At 33.9% G+C, this 20,492-nt stretch overlaps 3 protein-coding genes across 4 annotated transcripts; 2 read left to right on the forward strand and 1 right to left on the reverse strand.

The window, feature by feature from the left end:
- The first annotated feature begins 285 nt into the window (after positions 1–285).
- LOC127128553 (amino acid transporter AVT1I) lies at positions 286–11,333 on the forward strand. 2 transcript variants are annotated; one of them, XM_051057899.1, is made up of 3 exons: positions 286–645; positions 9,476–10,083; positions 10,686–11,333. In XM_051057899.1, exons 1-3 carry the CDS (start codon positions 483–485, stop codon positions 11,202–11,204), a joined length of 1,290 nt encoding a protein of 429 aa, XP_050913856.1. In that variant the 5' UTR covers positions 286–482; the 3' UTR covers positions 11,205–11,333. The 2 variants fall into 2 exon arrangements, with proteins under 2 accessions (XP_050913856.1, XP_050913855.1); XM_051057898.1 differs by lacking the exon at positions 286–645 and adding an exon at positions 9,146–9,372.
- Positions 11,334–12,153: 820 nt separating this feature from the next.
- Positions 12,154–12,600, forward strand: LOC127131915 (uncharacterized). Its single transcript, XM_051060797.1, has one exon. It carries the CDS (start codon positions 12,154–12,156, stop codon positions 12,598–12,600), a length of 447 nt encoding a protein of 148 aa, XP_050916754.1.
- Positions 12,601–13,601: 1,001 nt separating this feature from the next.
- On the reverse strand, positions 13,602–14,647 carry LOC127131916 (uncharacterized). Its single transcript, XM_051060798.1, has 5 exons — positions 14,591–14,647; positions 14,410–14,504; positions 14,019–14,232; positions 13,828–13,929; positions 13,602–13,751 (listed from the first exon to the last, which is right to left on the reverse strand). Exons 1-5 carry the CDS (start codon positions 14,645–14,647, stop codon positions 13,602–13,604), a joined length of 618 nt encoding a protein of 205 aa, XP_050916755.1.
- Between the last annotated feature and the right edge of the window lie 5,845 nt (positions 14,648–20,492).

Raw genomic sequence — 20,492 nt, forward strand, 5'->3', positions numbered from 1 at the left:
AAACAGAAAAAAAGGGTTTAATATTTGAACATTTGAATTTTATTATATAAAAAGAAACGTTTGAACTTGCTTTACCTGAAAAAAAGGCTTCTTTTTTTATCTTGAAGTTTGTCGCCATGTGTTGATATCAATAATGCAGCTCTACCTATTATTTAATCAACAATTTCTTTATTGTATCAATAAAAACCGTCAAGATTTGCTAATTAGTCAATTTCATAAATATAAATTGGCAATAAAAGTAACTTGACAACAATATTATTTCTTTCTTTTATTAAGACATATATATTTTTTTAACTTGTGTGATCTGGTCAACAATGACATTCAAGTTTGGACAGTGGTAGTATAAAAAGAAAACCAATTATATAATGAAACATAAGCAAGAAGAAGTGCGCAAAGATTACTATTATTATTATTATAATATCTGAAAAGAAGAGATAAACATTGTTCTTAGCTTAGGCAAGCTATCTATCTTGAAAATATCAATGGAAGGTGATAAGTGGCAGCAGTGTGATGAAGATGCAACTCTGAATATTCCTTTGGTAGCAGAACATGAAGAAAGACAAATTCCTGGTAGCGGTCACGACAACAATATTGTCACGACATCTTTTCTTAAAACATGTTTCAATGGCCTCAATGCTTTATCAGGTAACATTACTAACCTTGGTTTTTCTGTTTTGCATAAGGTAATTGTTGTTGTTGTAGTAATTAATATATGATTATTATCTTTGATTTGTTTAAAAGCATTGGTTTATGATGATAAATATATATATACTCTGGTCCCCAATTAATATAGATAGAAAATGTGTGGGTTATATTCTTCTACTACTAGCTCTACTTTCTTCTCCTCTGAAACTTCATGTCCACACATTGAAGGAAGTGTTTTTATTCTTATGGATCTTTCCCTTTGTATGGGTCTTTTGAGGATGAGTTTTATCATAGACCCATTGTTTTTCTTTTGATTCAAGCATTCTAAATTTCACATTGAAGCTCTTAGTATGGCTTTGAATTAAGAGTCTTGGCACATTTTTTGGACATATGTTGCAGCTGCAATATTTTTTTTTAAAGATGGTTCAATATTTCTTATGATTCTAAGCAAGGATTTTTTTTTTATATTTGTTTGATTGCAAAAAATTAAATGATCGAAAATAAACTGAAATTTCGGTATTAGTTATGGTTAAATTTTGTTATCATTATCCTCATGTACAACTATTGATCAATAACATGTTATTCTACTCAATTATTAATACACCCACATGTTGCTCTCATCAAAACTCATCTATGACGTCAATGACATGATATCATTTGTATTTCATAATAGACGATCTCTCATTGTATTAAATACAATAACATTAAGTTCCAACAACGAATAAAGATATTGATCTTAATTATCAATATCCTGCTGATATTAAACCTAACCCTATCTCTATGCATTAACAACTAATATATGAAGACATGTATCTAGTAACGACCATCACCTCTCGTATGTCAAGTTATACCATGAGAACATGTTTTAGGTGCCTAATCTAAAACAAGCATTAAGAACGAAGAATCACCATTATTAAAACTTAAGTATAATTATACATAAAATACCATGAACGTAATTAATACATTATTATTAAACTATTTACACATAACCCCAACAATAAATATCAAGATACGCTTACTTATCGTAGCTTTAATGTTAAACCCTAGAAAAAAGAGGTGGAACGCCAACACCATCTGCAACGATCCCTGAAGCAACATTTTCTCCTTTAATCTTCCTCCTGTTGAGATTCAAAGTGAACATACTAGTTTTTTGTATTACCTTGAATCCACCAACAACTCCCTTTGAACTGAACCAGCCACCCTTATTTATAGGCTTGTTAGGTACACCACATATCTTTTCCTAATGCACCGACTTTCTTCCTTATTTAACAATGTCTGCTCAACCTACAAATAGCCTTAGCCTCTTTAGCTCTCTAGGAAAACCTCCAATTTTTTAATAGCACATAAAATCTTCCTTAACGATAAAGTTACTTAGTCTTGAAGTCTTCTCTTGTTTGTGCTCTCCTAGAGCATCCATGAACCTGACCTAGCAAGCCCTGCTTGTAGGAAAATGGTCTTTGTGCATTACTCGATTGTTTTTCAGCCCCTTTTCACCCATTTTCGATAAATGTACAAGTAAAACAAGTGTCTTTATCAAGCACTAAGCGCAAGGCTGATGAGGCAAGTCCTGCGTGCAGACGGAAGGCATCACACGTTTTTTTTAAAGAGGTCTTGAACTTATTTATGTTGAAATTTAAGTGAAGTTTTCCCTCACATATGCTTTTGGACCATTTCAACATTGTATGTCATAAGAAATCCCAATACCATTGGTGAATTATTTTGGTAAAGTGGATTTGTAATCCATACATGTTCACCAATATAATCATTAGTTAGTCTTTGTCAAATTGAATCTGCCATGGATGAAACTAGTACATTGAGTCTCTAAAGGCGTGTTGTTATATTATTTGATCTAGATGGTGACTAGACGCATAAATATGTTGTTGATTTAGTCGATCTAGACGGGTAATAACCTCGTCGTTGTTGTCTCATAAAACCAATACATTTTCTCTATTGGTTATCCAACTAGGAATGTGTCCATTTGATGATGTGTTGTTCACCTACACCATGTTTTCGTAAAGCCAAATTTAAGGCATACTAATTCATCCCACAACTTCAGATGTCCTTCTAGTCGAGTTAAGCATATCATTCACCAATAATTTCCCATCAGAGTTAGTCATGGCAAAAATGCTAGGCTAAAAATTAAGGAATGTCTATTTTATCTTTGTTCCATTAGATTCATTTAATGAAGGCGATGGCAGAATTGTAACCCAAAGTGTATCATTTGGCCTCCTACGAACTTCATTATAAATAACATAATTTACAATATCAATAAGTTGTTATGATATTTGGTGCATGATTTTAGTGGTTATTTATGTGGATTTATTAGAACATTTGAAGAATTAGTGGAAAATTCACAAGTAATGCATTCCCATAATTTCAAATGGATGATTAGGTCTATGATGGTTTGACCACTTTGATACTAAAACAAATTATTGGTCCATGTTGTTGCGACTTTCATCATAACATAAGTGTATATGTCAAATATAATTGAGACTTGGCATATACATTTTTAACGAATATAAGCCATAGTGTTACACCAAAAATGTTAATTTGATATTGAATTTGAAACTTACCTGAGTGATCGACTAATAGATTTTAATAATAATAATTGCTTTTGCGCTTCAAGTAATCATGTTAAAAGAGAAACTTTTTTCCTCAACTATTGATTCCTCAACTAGTGATTCCTTAAATCCTCCTTAAACCCCAATTTGTAGAATTTTTCATTCCTCTTAACCACTCGAGCACTACTCTCTTGGAACGTGTCTTCGTATAGACAACTGTTTTGGATAATTTACTATATAAACATGATACACGACTAAAATAGTAAATTGTTAAGCATAACTGTCTTTTAATTGTTTCTGACTTTCCTATATATATAATATTATTATTTCATCATGGCTATTCATTATATGTTCCTTTTTTTCTTTACAGCTCATTCTCAATCATACACGGATTTTAGATTACTTTTTACCAAATATCTTTACTTGGTGTCACTTTTATTAATTCCAATATGACCCCATCTTTTTCTATTCACCACTTATTCTCCAAAGTACTTTGTACATACCCATGTTTATATGGTGCCTATACACAACATTGTTTCCTACAATTTCATATAGTTTATATTTGTGTACATTCATATATATTTATATAAAAAAAGTGAGTTGAAAAATAAAGAAAAAGATGTTTTGTATTTTCAAATAATTACTAAATCTCATTTATATAAAAAAAAGTGAAACATCTCGGTTGATAATTCTGTAGGGATACGAGATACACCGCGATATCTCACTTATTCACCTTTAAAAGGTGAATTCCAATCAATAGATTATTTAACAAAAAAAAAATGAAATAAAGTGGGTTAAAAAACTAGTTTTTTATGATTTTAGGGTTTATTTTGATTTTTAGAGTTATTGATTTGTGTTGAAATATGAGACTAAGAGACATTTAGATTAAATCGCGTGTTGAATAGTACATCGGAAGATGATTTATATAGGAAAAAATATAGATTGTGGTATTAATTATATATATATATATATATATATATATATATATATATATATATATATATATATATATATATATATATATATATATATATATATATATATATATATATATATATCTATATATATATATATATATATATATATATATATATATATATATATTATATATATATATATATATATATATATATATATATATATATATATATATATATATATCCTACTCTATTCTAAAATATACTAGGGAATATTCTCTTCCTATATATACACACATGAAAATATCAATATTCTCCCTCAAACTTGAGCATATAAGTCAAATGCACAAAGCTTGTTATATATATTGTTGGTTCTGGGACTTCGCTGGAATTTTGTAACCACATCTGCCAATTGATCATTAGAGTTGACAAAGCTTGTGACGATGTCACCTGACTCGATCTTCTCTCTGACCAAATGATAGTCTATCTCAATATGTTTGGTCCTCTCATGGAAAACTACATTTGAAACAATGTGCAATGCAACTTGATTATCACAAATACATGTTATTGGTCTTGCTTCTTCAATTTGAAGTTCCTTGAGCAACTATTTTAACCAAATAAGTTCACATGTTGCCATTGTCATGACCTTATACTCTACCTCGCCGCTTGATCTTGCAACTACATTTTTTTTCTTACTTTTCCAAGATATAAGGTTTCCTCCAACCAGTACACAATATTCAGAAGTGGATCGTATATCAATGGTTGATTATGTCTAATTAACCGGAGTATCCAACTATCTGACCATGTCCTTTATCTTCATATACAATACCTTTTTCTGAAGCACATTTTATGTATCTCAAAATTTGGATAACAGGTTCCATGTGTTCCTGATAAGGGAAATTTAAGAACTGACTTACCACACTAACTGCAAAAGTAATTTCCGGACGAGTGACTATGAGATAATTCAATTTTCCAACTAATCTCCTATATCTTTCTGGGTTAGATAGAGGCTCCCCCTGATTGGGTATAAGTTTGGTACTTGGATCCATAGGAGTATCAATTGGTTTAACATTCAACAATCATGTTTCTTCCAAAATATCCATAGCATATTTCCGATGGAAAATCACTAAACCATCTTTAGATTGGGTCACCTCAATTCCCAATAAGTAGCGGAGTTTACCAAGATCTTTTGTCTAAAATTGATTCAGGAGATGTTGTTTTACCTGGAGTATTCCCTGTTGATCACTACCAATTATGACGATATCATCTACATACACAATAAGAGAGTTGCGCCTTTGGGCAGAGTGACGATAAAAAATAGAATGACGAGCTTCACTATGGACCATACCAAATTGTTGTACTACAATGTTGAATCTGTCAAACTGAGCTCTCGGAGATTGTTAAGACCATAAAGAGACATGTGTAGCCTACAAAGCATATTCGATGACTCCCCCTAAGCTACAAACCCAAGTGGTTGCTCCATATATAGTTCCTCTTCAAGACCATCATGTAAAAAGACATTTTTGATGTCAAGTTGATGAAGAGGCCAATGTCGAATGACTGCGATGACTAAAAGACGTCGGACATATGCCATCTTGGCTACAGGCGAGAAGGTATCACTATAATCCAACCCAAAAATCTGAGTGTATCCTTTGGCTACTAAGCAAGCTTTAAACCGATCGATATTACCATATAGTTCAACCTTCATTATATAAAGTCAAAGACAACTTACTAAAGATTTATGAGGGGGTAGAGGCACTAGTTCTCAAGTACCACTACTTTGAAGAGCACACATTTCATCAATCATTACTTGCCTCCACTCAGGGTGAGATAATGCTTTACCTGGAGTTTAGAAATAGAAACAAAAGACAAAGAAGACAAACAAGTATATTGCAAAGGGGTATTTAATGTACCAGGTTCCCTAGAATGATGGGGAATAATGACAAATGGGACTTCCCAAAGATGTGTGAGAGTGCTTTCCTGAAGGGGTTCCGAAGTTACTTGGCTGGACTTGAAATATGGAGCAGGCTCAAAAAAGGTAACATCAGCTGATACAAGGAATCATTGTAGAGTATGTGAATAGAAACGATAACCCTTTTGGGATTGGTGATAACAAAGAAAGATACACTTGAGTGATCAAGCTGATAGTTTATCAAGCCCATGGTAGAGATTATGTACAAAATATATTGACTCGAAGATTTGAGGAGGAATTTGGTGAATGGGGGAGTGTGGAAACATGATTGAATGATGAATTTTATTATTCAGGACAAATGAGGGAATTCGGTTTATAAGGTAACATGCCGTGAGCACATCATCTTCCCAAAATTAGAGAAGAACATTACCATGGATAAGTAAGATCCGAGTGGTTTCTACGAGATGAAATCTTTTGCGTTCGGCTATCTTGTTTTATCGAGGTGTATGAGGGTAAGATGTTTGATGGAGAATACATTGGATAACATAAAAGTTTGAAATTATTGGGATAAATATTCATGTGCATTGTCACTTCTTAGGGTACGAATAGACAAACCAAATTGGGTTCTTATTTCTCGATAAAATTGTTCAAAAATATAAAACAATTCAAATATGTTCTTTATTAAAAATATCCATGTGCAACGTGAAAAATCATCAATAAAGGTTACAAAATACGTAGACTCAAAAAATAGACTCAGTACCCGGGGGGGACCCCAAACATCAGAGTCAACTAAAGTAAAAAGGGAAGCAACCCGTTTATTGATTCAACCAGGAAAGCGACCACGAGTATGTTTCCCTAACTGACAAGACTCATAATATAAAATGGATAATTTAGATAAACGGGACACCAACTTTTGTAGTTTGGGAAGACCTGAATGACCTAACTGCGCATGTATAGTGAGTGGAGAATTTGTGGTGGAGCATGTGGTAGATAACATAATGATGTAGTAGAGGCCTTGCGACTCACATTCAATTCCAATCTTCTGTTTCGAAGTCCGAATCTGAAAGGTAACATTACTGTTAGTAAAGGTGATAAAACAATTAAGGTTCCGAGTTAAATGACTGGCTATCAGTAAATCAAATGGACAGTTAGGTACGTATAAGACATAAGTAACAGAGAGAGGTGATAGATTTTGAACAATGCAAATCCCTTGAGATCAGGTTTGAGAGCCATTTGCGGCATTTATACTAGGTAAGAAATCAGAGGTAGAGAGGGAAGAGAAAAGATTGTTATTGTCGATAACATGATCAGACGCACCAAAATCGAGGACCCAAGGACCAATAGGTGATGATTGAGAGAAGAAAACAAATGAATTATCAGTGTGTGCAACCGAATCTGTGGAACTAGAGTTCTGATTAGTCTGAAACCACATGAGAAAATCATTGTAGCTTGGCGTAGAGTTCTGAAGAGAAGGTAAAGTCTACAGAGTGTCTAGGTGATCAACTTGAGCTGTATTTACCTGGCATGGAGTTCTGCCATGCAACTTCCAGCAACGATCAATAGTATGCCCAAGCCAGTTACAATGGTCACACTTGGGACGAGGTTTGGAGATGGATGAGCCTCCTCGAAAGTGATTCTAATTATTTCCAAGAGATGCAAGGGCAGCAGTGTCACCTGGTTTCAGAGCTGCAATAGATGGAGTGGAAACCAGGCCAAAAGCAGGTGGTGTAGCCAAGCGCAATAGTTGTTCACTACCTGTATTATAGTTAGGAACAATAGTACCTCATAAAATCTGGTTAGGAATGAACCCAAGCTCTGATGGTAGCCCGATAAGTGTCATGACCATGAACAATTTACTCTGTTGTTCGACATGAGTTATTGCACCTTTTGCGTAAGGCATGGGGGTGGCGTAATTTGCTTTCAAGACATCAAGCTTATTCAGATATGCTTGCATATCCATATTCTCCACCTTTAGAGTGTTGATTTTGCGGATGACATTATGTAGTCAATGAACATCGTTAGAGAAGACTTTCTTTCCCAAACCCCATAGCAAGTGGAAAGGCTTGGTACCGTGCTTGGAGATTAGGTGCTATGGAAAACCATATCACAGTGCACAGTGATGCATTGGTTTTCTTCTATTTAGCAAGTTTGGGGGGGGGGGGGGGACAACATCCACTTTTGTGGTTAAGTCATCTTTATATCCCTGGCCGAGAAACCACATCTTGACAGCACCATCCCATATGTTGTAGTTGGATGAGTCGGTTATCATTTCACATGGGATAAGAGGAACTTTGATAAACGAATCATTGAAACCAGAATCATCAGTGTCTCCCATGGCTTGGACATAAAAAAACGGTTAGCCCGCCAGACGCGCTGACACACGTGGGGTAGCGGCAACGATTAAGGCCCACGCGCAGGGAGACGAGCTACGCGTCGGGGCGCATGTGCAGGTGGATGAAGACGGCAAAAAGGCTGACGGCCGGACCGAAGGGCGGAGAGTCGGATGGTGGGGTCGGTTTTCCGAAATGTCGTCAGAAGTTTTGATGGAACAGTAACGGCGACAGTGTGGTTACCGAAGAATTGTGAAAAGTGAGTTTGCAAAAAAAAAACTCATCGAAAGACAGTGAGTCAACCGGACAAAGTACGACAAAGAAACAATAGTCTCTTAGTAAGCTCTGGATACCGTTAAAATAACCGAAATTAAGAGACATTTAAATTAAACTGTGATGAATAACACATCAAAAAATGATTTATATAAAAAATATACACATCTTAATATTAATTAATTATATATATATATATATATATATATATATATATATATATATATATATTATATATATATATATATATATATATATTCTATTCTAAAATAAACTAGGAAATATTCTCTTCCTATATATATCAACCATTTGGAAAGACTAGCCAACTGTTTTGTGAGATGTTTATAGAATTATTTTATAAAGCTATGTATGGATATAATTTATAATAAAAAATAATGTCAATCAAAATAATTTATTTTTAAAATTAGAAATTTACCATTTTTAATAAAAAATGATTTACAGAATCACTTTTGACTATCTATATATCACCAAACCTTTGAGATTTTGAAACCACAAATTATTGTTTGAAAATCTTCAAGTTTACCCTTCTTGTTTGTGTTCCAATATGTCAGAAAAAGATTACAACAACTCATCCTTAAACGTGCCTTTAGTAACTGAATGCAAGTTAGAACATTCCATTGATCATGAAGAGAAAATTATAGCCTCTCATCTATCAAACAAAAATGAATTATCTTTTCTCCGAACATGTATTAATGGACTCAATGCAATTGCAGGTCTCATTCTAACTATTTTCTGATTTTCGATTACGATTTTTTGCATATGCTGAGATACAGTAAATATTCTGATAATTTTGTGTGTGTGATTTTGATTTTCTAGGTGTTGGAATACTATCAGTTCCATATGCATTGGCCTCAGGAGGATGGTTAAGTTTATCACTTTTAATTTCGATTGCGGCAGTAGCGTTTTACTCGGGTTTATTAATGAAAAGATGCATGGAAAAAAATCCGAATATTCGAACATATCCTGATATTGGTGAAGTTGCATTTGGAAAAACAGGAAGATTAATAGTATCAGTATCAATGTATACAGAACTATACTTGGTTTCGATAGGGTTCTTGATTCTCGAGGGCGACAATTTGAGTAACTTATTACCGATCGAAGAGTTTCGAGTGGTTGGTTTATCCATCGGCGCAAAGCAGTTCTTTGTGATATTGGTTGCTCTAATTATTTTGCCGACGGTTTGGTTGGATAATCTGAGTTTGCTTTCTTATGTATCTGCAAGTGGTGTCTTTGCTTCTGCTATTATCATTTTGTCAATATCATGGACTGCAGCATTTGATGGAGTTGGTTTTCATCAAAAGGGTGATATTGTGAATTGGAATGGAATCCCTTCTGCTGTTAGCTTGTATGCTTTTTGCTATTGTGCACATCCAGTTTTCCCTACTCTATACAATTCCATGAGGAACAAACATCAATTCTCAAATGTAAGTGCTTTTGCTTTATTTTTCAGATGTGTTTTGATTTGTGATCTCAATATAATTTTTACTTCATGCAAAAGTTGATAGTATAGACATAGTTTTAAATTTCGGTATTGCGACTGTCGTCGTTGTTGCAACGACGTTGACATTTCAATTTTATGTTGCCGTTCGTTGTTTAAATTTTTTTTTGATGAAAATTAATATAAAAATATGGGAAAAATCATCTAATACGGTTCTTAATACAGTCATAATCACGACTATAATTATAATCGGATGCGATTGCAACGACGACAAAGACTATCACATCAGCAATATTTGTTGCAATTTAAAACCAAATATAAATAAATATTTTTAAAATGTCAAGATTAATTAAAAACTATTTATGCATGGGATTGGTTGTCTTCTTTATTTTTTCATAAAAAATAAACTTTAATTTAAAGATAATATCATAGAACTAATTCCAACATATAGAATAGTACAAAAATATTTTACTTTATTTGATGCATTGGAAATAACAAATACACCAAAAGAAAATCAACAAATTTTTTAATATATTAAGTTGAAAGTACTTTTTTACATTAATAAAGTTCCTTTTTTTTATATTGCAGGTCCTAATGGTATGCTTTATATTAACCACAGCTGGTTATGCATCAATGGCTATAATTGGTTACTTAATGTTTGGTTCAAATGTTGAATCACAAGTAACATTAAACTTACCACTAAATAAATTAAGTTCAAAAATTGCAATATACACAACCTTGGTGAATCCAATAGCAAAGTTTGCTTTGATGGCAACACCAATTACAAATGCTTTGAAAGATTTATTTCCAACAACATACAAGAATAATAGAGTGACCAACATCTTTGTGAGCACTGTCCTTGTCATTACCAATGTTATTGTTGCATTGAGTATTCCATTCTTTGGTTCTCTTATGTCATTGGTTGGAGCATTTCTAAGTGTCACTGCTTCTATTTTGCTTCCTTGTTTGTGTTACTTGAAGATTTCTGGCACTTATAGGAATTTTGGGGTTGAGACTGTGACAATAGTGATGATAATAGTAGTAGCTATAGTAATGGGAATATCTGGGACATATACTTCAGTTGTTGAAATAGTGCAAAACTTGTAATAGGTAATGTACTATGTTGTGGTCCATTCTCATTTTCCTGATGTATCAATTATACTTGATTCTGGCCTATTTTGATTTTGGTTGGAAAAATTATATTTATTTATATATTAGATTAATGTTGGCTTATTATCTTATGGGAAGGATGAAAAGTGATTTCAAAGACTCATATATCTCATTCTGTTGCTGATATCTTAAAGGCCATGTTTGTTAGAATTTCGTCTATCAAGAGGTGATACGTGTACTATAAACAGGAAAAATGAATAATAGAAAATATCTCTCGAATCATAGGATTCTTCTAGAAGAGAGACTAAGGTGTGAGGAAATTATCTATCCACTTGGACCACTTGATTTCTCTTTTGGGTCTGCCCTTCCCGCTTTAGGTTGGGCCTTCGAGTCTTGATCATATTTATCTCCCTAATCCAACGATTTTCGAAATATTTTAAATTTATCTTTATCAATTTTATTTTATCTTTTACTATTCATTCAAGTAAGTCAAAAGCAACACTGGAGAATCCCTACCACGCTAACCGAATAATATTGAGTGATGAAATCCGATATGTATTTTTATCAAACTGGAAAATTTGAAGTGATGTTTTCCGGTTTTTATGTTCACAAAATCGGATAACTTGTCTTTTAGTCATCTGGTTCGTAATATTCAACCGAATAACTTCAACAAGTATTTTCCGATTCTTTTTTTTCATTAACTGGACAACTTCTTCATAAGTGTTCCGATGTTGTATTTTTTTAAAACCAGATATCTTGCCTTGAAGTGTTCTGGAACTCATTTTTTTAAATAATTTTTTTATTAATTTTTGTTATATTTATATTTACCGGGTATGGATATATCTTTTGATGATATGCAATTAAAAACCAGACATCTGTAGATACCATTGAGATGTTTTCAACCGCAGAAAAATTTGATACATTAGAAGAGGCGACTAGGTAAATTATGAAGGTTGGAATCAGGAATAAAGTGACTATTATAATAACCTGTTCAGACACCAAAACTGGCAAGAGAGGAAGAAGTGACAATATTATATTTGGTTATGATAGAGGCGGAAAATACAAAGAAGGAGATAGTGAAACACAAAGTGCTACCAAGAAATGTGGTTGTCCATTCAAAATTAGGTCAACATCGTCAAAAGATGGTTTTGGTTGGAAGATTGATGTAAAATATGGACTTCACAACCATGGTTTATCGAGTAGATTTGAAGATCATTCGTTTGTAGGCCGACTTAATGCTGATGATCAACAACATATTATTGATTTGACAAAACATCATGTTCCACCAAGACACGTGTTCTTATCATTGCAAGAACGAGATTCGAAGAATGTGACTCAGATCACCCAAATATATAAACGTAAGAGTAAGATGCAGAAAGACAAGGGATCCTAGAACGGAAATGCAACATTTGTTTAAGTTGATAGTGGATTCAGATTATGTTTATTGGAGTAGGAAAAAAGATGAGTCAAAAGTTGTGAGAGATTTCTTTTGGGCCCATCCATAATCAGTGAAGTTGTTGAATATATTTCCTAGTGTGTTGGTTATGGACATTACGTACAAGATAAATAAGTACAGACAACCTTTGTTTAAAGTAGTTGGTATGACATCAACTGAGTTAATATTTGTTGTTGAATTTTCCTGTATGGAATCTGAGCAAACATGGAATTTTTATTGGGTATTGGATAAGTTGAAACAAATGTTTACTAAGCAAGGGTCATGGCCACAAGTGATTCTAACTGATAGAGACGTTGCTTTGATGAAAGCAATTGAAACAGTATTTCCAAGGACAGTTAGTTTGCTTTGTCGATTTGACATCAATAAAAATGTGAAAGCAAAGTGCAAGGAGTATGTTGTGAATGATATGCGAGAGATGATAGAGAAACTATGGTATGAACTTGTAAGGGCTAATGGTGAGGTGGAGTACCATCAACAGTTGCAATAGCTTGGGCATACTTGTATGAATTTTAGACCATTTTTGATTATGTGAAAGACACATGGTTGACTCCTCGCATGCATAGATTTGTTGGAGCTTGGATCAACCAAGTGTCACATTTAGGCAACACCACGACTAATAGGTAAGGTGTTTGAAATTTGCCATATGTTGTCTATCTTAATATTAAGTATACTGATTTAAGTTATCTTTTTTAGGGTTAAGTCTGCGCATTGGAAACTAAAGCAGGTGTTGGAGAACAGTTTAGGTGATATGTGCAAATATTGTGAGGCTATGAATGGAAATATTAAGGTACACATGGGAAATGTTAGAGCTTCATTTCAAAAGAGTTTTTATGAACTTGTGTCATACCATTTCAAGCCACCCCCATACAAGCATATATCATCAAATGGTCGATGATGTCTATGATCCTCAAAAGGGTGCCAAATGATATCAACGGGTGTCAATCCATCCAACACAAACCCGAGCTCATCAACCTTCTGTGTGCTTGCTTGTACATCCATTTCATCTCCCTAGGAAATGGACTACCAATAACAACAATCTTAAAAAATCCTCTCTTGCCAACAATTGGAAAATACTCATGAATCCAAAACTGTTACACAAAATGAATATTATCAATTAAAATGATTATAAATAAGTTAATACAATTCAAAATAAAACATTTGTACCTGTAGCAAAAAGGCATATCCCCCAAGCTGCTTGCAAGTATAAAAGGAAGCATCTCCTAGATATTTGTAGAGTGTGACAAGTGAAGTTGCCCCCAACAATATCTACCACATCCAAGCATGTCCCTAAATAGTGATAAATACTTTTCCTCTACAAGAGTAAAAGTCTTGTCGGAAAAAATGGTACATCCTACCAACAACTCCATATAGGCTCTAGCTGCACAGTCAAATATACTCTCATCTTGCCGACGTGTAAAAATCACCTCCAACCAATCCAACCTAGAATATGCACCTCTACAACTACAAACCTCTTCAGCTTCCTCCTCCAACGAAACACCCAACAAATCAATAGCCATAGTAATAGCATCAGAACCAGTGAAACCATGTGTACGGTTACAGAAACCTCCCCTACACGGTATATGAAGAAGACAAGAAACATCGTCTAATGTAATGGTCATCTCACCAAACAACATATTAAAGGGCGATGTTTCTGGATGCCATCTCTCTGTGAATGCTGATACTAAATTCTAATATATCCTCGACAAACTGGGTCTCTATAGAGAGGATAGACTAGAATGATACAACCATCTCTCTATCACCGGTGAGAGACTGTGTGAAACCCATCCGATCAATTTGCTACCATGTGCAGCAGTCTTCAATTCTTTCTTCGGAACTGTCTCCTAAAAAAATTTCATAATATATGTTATAAAATATAAATAATTAATATTAAAGTTGACTCAACATAAAATGACAGAGATTAACTTACTTCGTTGAACCACAAATGGAGAGCAACGTGGTCCTGATACCTCACTAGAAGAGACATATCGGGCGGTCCTCCAGGGAATGTTGGATGCATTGGATGAGGCTCAGGTGCACCTATCTGATATTTCTCTTGATTTGTCCATCACCATGTCATCGATAAATGCTCCTCTCCCGACCTCTAATACGAGCCACTGAAAAAAAGTCAAAAATACAAATAAAAAATTGAGAAATAAGTTCTCCGAAAAAGTTTTCAAAATCGGATAACTTCATGCCTAGTTCTCTTGTGTTAAAAATTTGTGAACTGAAATACAAGTGCCCAAGTTATTCGGGGTATATTTTCCTTAAAAAACAAACCGGGTAACTTACTCTTAGATTATCTGATGTTGAAAACAAATGAACCAGATGTCTTCAAGTTGGATTCTCTAGTGTAGAAATGGAAATGACAATTTTTTCTCGCACTTGCTCTCTATGGAATAAAATGAGGAAAAAAGTGAAAAATTTGAAAATACATGTATTTATACATGGGTATTTTGGTCTAAATTTTTATTTTGTAGGGGTAGGGGGATAAATGCAGGGATATGGGGTAAACATTTCTTAACCTGATTCCTTCTTGCCTAACTCCTCTTTGTTGACATCTAGGGTTTGATTTCTTGTAACATCACTTCCGGCTTTGACTCTAACCTTTTCCTTAAGTTTGTCTTCCAACAATGTTCGTATAAAATCTTCGATTAAACCTTTCCACTACACCAAGAGTTGTTGAATAGATCCAAGTGGAGCCAAAAGATTACGAGAGCCCATAATCTTATAGGGTTATAAGGGTACAGTGATGCCCGTCACAGAATTATGTAAGGATGGTGGTACCTTTGGTGACGTGTCTTAAAAGCGACGAAGATATGAAAAATGGTGTTGATTTTGCATATGATTGTAGTTTCAATTCATACACATTACTTTAAAGGGTGTCACAAACCTCTCCTATGCAGCGCATTACTTGAAAATGTCTCACGAACCTTCTACACAACTTGAGTAGGATTTTTCCACTCTCAGTGGTTTGCCATACAATTGTAGCCTCAAGAGGACCCAATCACCAATATCAAAAATGCAATCCAATCGATGTGCATTCACCAAAGGTTTTATGCACAATTGTGCTTTAGTGAATATTCTCAAATCAACCCGAGTAAGTGGTTGCGCTTAGTCAGAGAGTCACTTATGGTTGCGATATGAGAAAAGTCAGTGATATACAAGGTGATCTTGGGTGGGGTTCTTATGTAATATCCTAATTTTTATTTAATTATTTTAATTGAGTTTAAAAGAGGAATGACAATTTAACTCATTCCCATAGGATACCTGCAAAAACTACTCACAACGGATAGGATAAAAACTCGCAAATGGGTACGGGTAGGGCAAAACCCCACAAAATTGGTACGGGCATGGACACAAGTAATTACCCATTAAAATATGCGGGTATGGCCACGGATACAGGTACCTTAGTACCCACCCCGCCCCATACCAGCACTATATATATTTATATATTTATTATTATAAACACTTGTATGTTTATCAATTTTATTGAATAAATATATATTAAACTTGTATGCATTTCAATATAAATGTTTGTTTATTTGTTAACTCAAGAATAACATCCTTGAATTATTTTTAATATTGTCAAAAACTTAAAATGACATGATAAATTATATTTGATCGATAATATTTTATTAGAAATGTTGGTAAACAGGTATGGGTATGGGTATTTAGATATTCATAGGGTACATGCACGAGTATAAATGTTGGGGCCCATGCAGGTATGCGCTCGGGTATGAGGATTTTTTCAAACTACGAGTATGGGAACATGTACTATAGTATCCTGCCCAAATCCTACCCATTGTCATCCCTAGATTAAAATGCTTTATTTTGTTTTATTTGAGTGTTAAAGTGATTTATTTGATTTAATTAGTATTTTTCGGAATTATTGGAGCGTTGGTAAAATTATTAGAATCATTTGAGTTTTTAAATAATAGAAGTAATAGAAATAATGAGATAATTTGTTTTGGGGAGGAAAAATATAAATATAATAAAAATTAAAGAGGGAGGTGGGATTCGTGAGAAATAAGGGGAATAAATAGAATTAATAAAATAAAATTATCTTTTTATTTAAATAGGGGAGTTGAGAGATATTTGAGTCAATATGTGTTTTTGGATGGAATAAAGTTAGAATAAAGAGAAACCTAGAAGGAGCTTTTGGAAGGAATAGAGAGGAAACCCCATAGCAATAGCTTCACCATTGCTGTAATTTCAAGGTAAGAGGAGGAATGATTCATACTATGGGTGTTAAAGTATGTAGGATAAAGACGAATTCTTATCCTTTTTCCTTTTCCCCTCTTTCCTCTTCCTCCATAGATGAGGGGTTGAATTGTCTAAGGTTTGTGCAAAATCTCCTCAATTAGATTGACGTGTTTTCGTTTTGGTTATATTAATCGTGCTTAGTTGTTGTTGTTAATATGAATTTCATATGATTATATGTCATGATCAAATTGAAAATATCGTTGTTGTTCATATGCTTATGTTGTGTGTTGATGAAAAAGCATAATGGATTGATGTGATAATGTTAATTTTGGTGTTTTGATATGTTAATTACCATATGATTTGAGTACTATGAGTTGCTATGTGTTTTGGGATTGTTGGAACTCAAATAAGGGAGTTTTGGGTATGTTTTAATGGGGAAGAACCAGATAATCGTAGAAAATCGCATGTATACATAAAAGGGGATTGTCTGCCTTGTTTCATACGTAACTTAAGTTTCGTAAGTCCATTTGAGGTGCAGTCAGTTTCTTTAGAAAGCTAATGTGATAATATTTATTTTGAAGTGGGGAAATTGGGTATGGAAGCGCTACAAAATTATTTGTTATATATGTTACGAATAGTGGTGGACTGCGAAAAAAATTTGCAAGGCCGCCTCCTATTGTACCGGTTCGACACAAAAGGGGAAAACGACTGTAGCGTTTAAGATCGTGGGTTCAAAGCAGTGCAGGTGTGGTTCAAGGCTGGCTTCAAACCGAGTCGGGTCGGCAGGTTTTTACCCATTACTTTTAAAAAGTTTTAAAAAGCCCTAATTTTTTCCATTTTATTCGTACCGCACAACACAATTCCTCTTCTTTGTTCACAAAAACACAAAATGTTCTTCTCCTTTCCTCATTCGCACATTATTCGTCTTCCTCTTCATCATCCATTGTTTCATCTTCATCATTTATGTTCCTCTGCCTCAATTGCTTCACTGTTCAGATATTTTTCTCTCTATTCTATGTTTTCTACTTTTGTTCATCATTTATCCATGTCTATGTTTTTCCCTTGTTCTATTATTTTTCTAATAGCCATGACAACTCCAACTCCTTATACTAATTCTATTCCAACATCATCATCCGATGCTCAATCAATTGCTTCTTCTTCTAAGCAACATAAACTAACCGGGGATATAGGATGAAAATTTAACCATTTGAAAGACTTGAATAATAAGAGGAGGGTTACATGTGATTTTTGTAATGAAACGTCTATCGGAGGAATTTCTAGGGCTAAACAACATCAATTAGGATTAAAAGGAAATGTGAAGTCTTGCACTCAAACACTCGCTGACGTTGAGGAAATGAAGATAATAAATTTCCCGCAAAGAAATATATGTTAGGTGAAGTGCATGAAGATGATGATGAGGCATCACGGCTGCTAGACATATCTAGGATTCAAAATGGAAAAAGGTCGGCAGAAGAGGGAAGTATGTCGGATATCAAGAAGAATACAAAAGGTCCCTTGGATGTAATTTACTATAGAAAATAAAAAGGAAAATTTAATAAAAGGAAATTAAACAAGCTTGAATGATGCTTGTGATAAGAAAGCAAGAGTAAGGTGTTACTAATACATAGCTCGTATCTTTTATCGGAATGGAATTGCTTTCAATGTTGGAAATTCAAAAAGTTTCAAATTGATGGTTGAAGAAACTAGTATGTATGGTGCACATTTGAAGCCTCCAAGCTATTATGAGTTGAGAGTTCCATTACTTCAAGATGAGTTGAAATTACACATGAGATGTTGAGTACTAATAAGCAAGAACAAGCAAAATAGGGTTGTTCCATAATGTCTGATGGTTGGACTAATACAAAGGGAAGAACATTGATCAATTTTTTGGCCAATTATATGGCAGGAACAATGTTTGTTAAAACTGTTAATGCTTATGCATACAAGAAAAATGGACAAAAGTTGTTTAAGCTTTTGGATAACTCTGTTGAAGAGATCGCTAAAAGTAATGTTGTGCAGCTAGTTATCGATAATGGAAGCAATTATGTCTTGTCCGGTAAACATCTTTAAGTATTGAGGCAAAAAATATTTTAGGCTCCATGTGCTCCCCACTGTATAGACTTGATGCTAGAAGATATCGGAAAAATGCCCAGAGTCAAAAAGGTCATACAAAAAGGAATGAAACTCGTGGGATTCATTTACAATGATTCTTTGATTTTAAACTTAATGAGGGAGAAATTATAAAGTGAGTTGGTTAGAAGTGGAGTCATAAGGTTTTCCATAAACTTTCTTACTTTGAACGGATTGCAAACTTTAAAGGCAAAAATTAGAACCATTCCAGCACCATTGAATTGAAAGTCAATGCCATCTTCCAAGATATCCCACAAATCATCATCCAAACTAATGATATGATTGTACATCATGTGCTTTCACCATTCAAATTTAGTAAAGTCACCAGTGGATGTTGGGGGTCTAGCAGTATAGTTGTTTTTTACCAGATGTACTTTGATCATGGTTGTTATTCCCACAAGGAGAACCTTCAACAGGGCTAGTTACTTCAGAACTCTAAATCATAATTGAAAGAGTATTTTTCTCAAGATCTTTTATGTACCACAGTTAAGTGTTTAGTACAAACCTTGCTCTGAGGCTAACTGAAGGTGAGAAAAAACACAAGAAGGGGGGGGGGGGGGGGGGGGTTGTTGAATTGTATATGCAAAAAACTCGTTTTGCTTCTAATTAATCAACTTTAGAATTTGAACAACTTTCAGAGTCTGATATCAAAACTAGTAACAACAAAAGATGTAATAATGACCAGAAGTAAGAGAAAGAAACACACAAAAATTATCCTAGTTCCTCTCCTCAATTAAGAATAGTCCAGCCCCCTTTCCTCAACAATAACTTTTCACTATAATCAATAGATTATACTTTTCTTAAGAACACTTGCAAAAGACTTCACTTGCTCAATCAACCTAGAAAGAGACTTCTGCTCAAGCAGCCTTGCAAGAGACTTCTACTCAATAAATACATTCCTTGCTCAAGTACACAAACAAGAGACTTCCTTGCTCAAACACGCAGGTAAGAGACTTCCTCTACCTTAAACAAATAGTTTAGTAGAAATGGTAACCATTATACTCCGATACACAATCAAAAGTATAGTAGTTGTGCAATAACCATAAATGTTCTTAACCTCTTAAGGCTTCTAAGATATACAAAGATAAGAAGTCTTAAGATCTTATGCAATAACAGTTACAAATAAATCACAGAGTTATGCTCAAGATATTGTATTGCATTATACCTTCCTTCGAATCTTCAACTTCCTTTTATAGAGGTAAAGAAAGAGTCGTTGGAGGGTTTGAATATAAGATAAAAATTAGCAAAGAAGTATGCCAAGAGAGACTTTGGAGAATACATCTGGTTAGAAGCTTTGTCCACTAAATAATAGCATTGTTCACATCACCTTTCATAGTACTAGGTATCTACCAAAAGGTAGAACAGACTAAAGAGGTAACATCATCATTCCTCGATGATCAGTGCATTTTGACGCACATTCTTCTACAATTGTACTTAGGAAAATCTATAGTTTATTCTATTAATTTTACTATTTTAGTGTATTTTTATATTTAAGT

The sequence above is a fragment of the Lathyrus oleraceus genome, chromosome 3, assembly GCF_024323335.1.
Source record: "Lathyrus oleraceus cultivar Zhongwan6 chromosome 3, CAAS_Psat_ZW6_1.0, whole genome shotgun sequence".
Classification (NCBI taxonomy): domain Eukaryota; kingdom Viridiplantae; phylum Streptophyta; class Magnoliopsida; order Fabales; family Fabaceae; genus Lathyrus; species Lathyrus oleraceus.

What these genes read in the sequence shown, in the direction of transcription:
- LOC127131915 (XM_051060797.1), top strand. Translation starts at nt 12,154, where the DNA reads ATGAAGGTTGGAATCAGGAATAAAGTGACTATTATAATAACCTGTTCA.
- LOC127128553 (XM_051057898.1), top strand. Translation starts at nt 9,204, where the DNA reads ATGTCAGAAAAAGATTACAACAACTCATCCTTAAACGTGCCTTTAGTA. An exon ending in TGGACTCAATGCAATTGCAG is followed by an intron (nt 9,373 to 9,475) that starts GTCTCATTCTAA and finishes TTGATTTTCTAG; the next exon opens with GTGTTGGAATACTATCAGTT. An exon ending in ACAAACATCAATTCTCAAAT is followed by an intron (nt 10,084 to 10,685) that starts GTAAGTGCTTTT and finishes TTTATATTGCAG; the next exon opens with GTCCTAATGGTATGCTTTAT.
- LOC127131916 (XM_051060798.1), bottom strand. Translation starts at nt 14,647, where the DNA reads ATGTCTCTTCTAGTGAGGTATCAGGACCACGTTGCTCTCCATTTGTGG. An exon ending in TCCATTTGTGGTTCAACGAA is followed by an intron (nt 14,505 to 14,590) that starts GTAAGTTAATCT and finishes AAATTTTTTTAG; the next exon opens with GAGACAGTTCCGAAGAAAGA. An exon ending in GATATGCCTTTTTGCTACAG is followed by an intron (nt 13,752 to 13,827) that starts GTACAAATGTTT and finishes TTTGTGTAACAG; the next exon opens with TTTTGGATTCATGAGTATTT.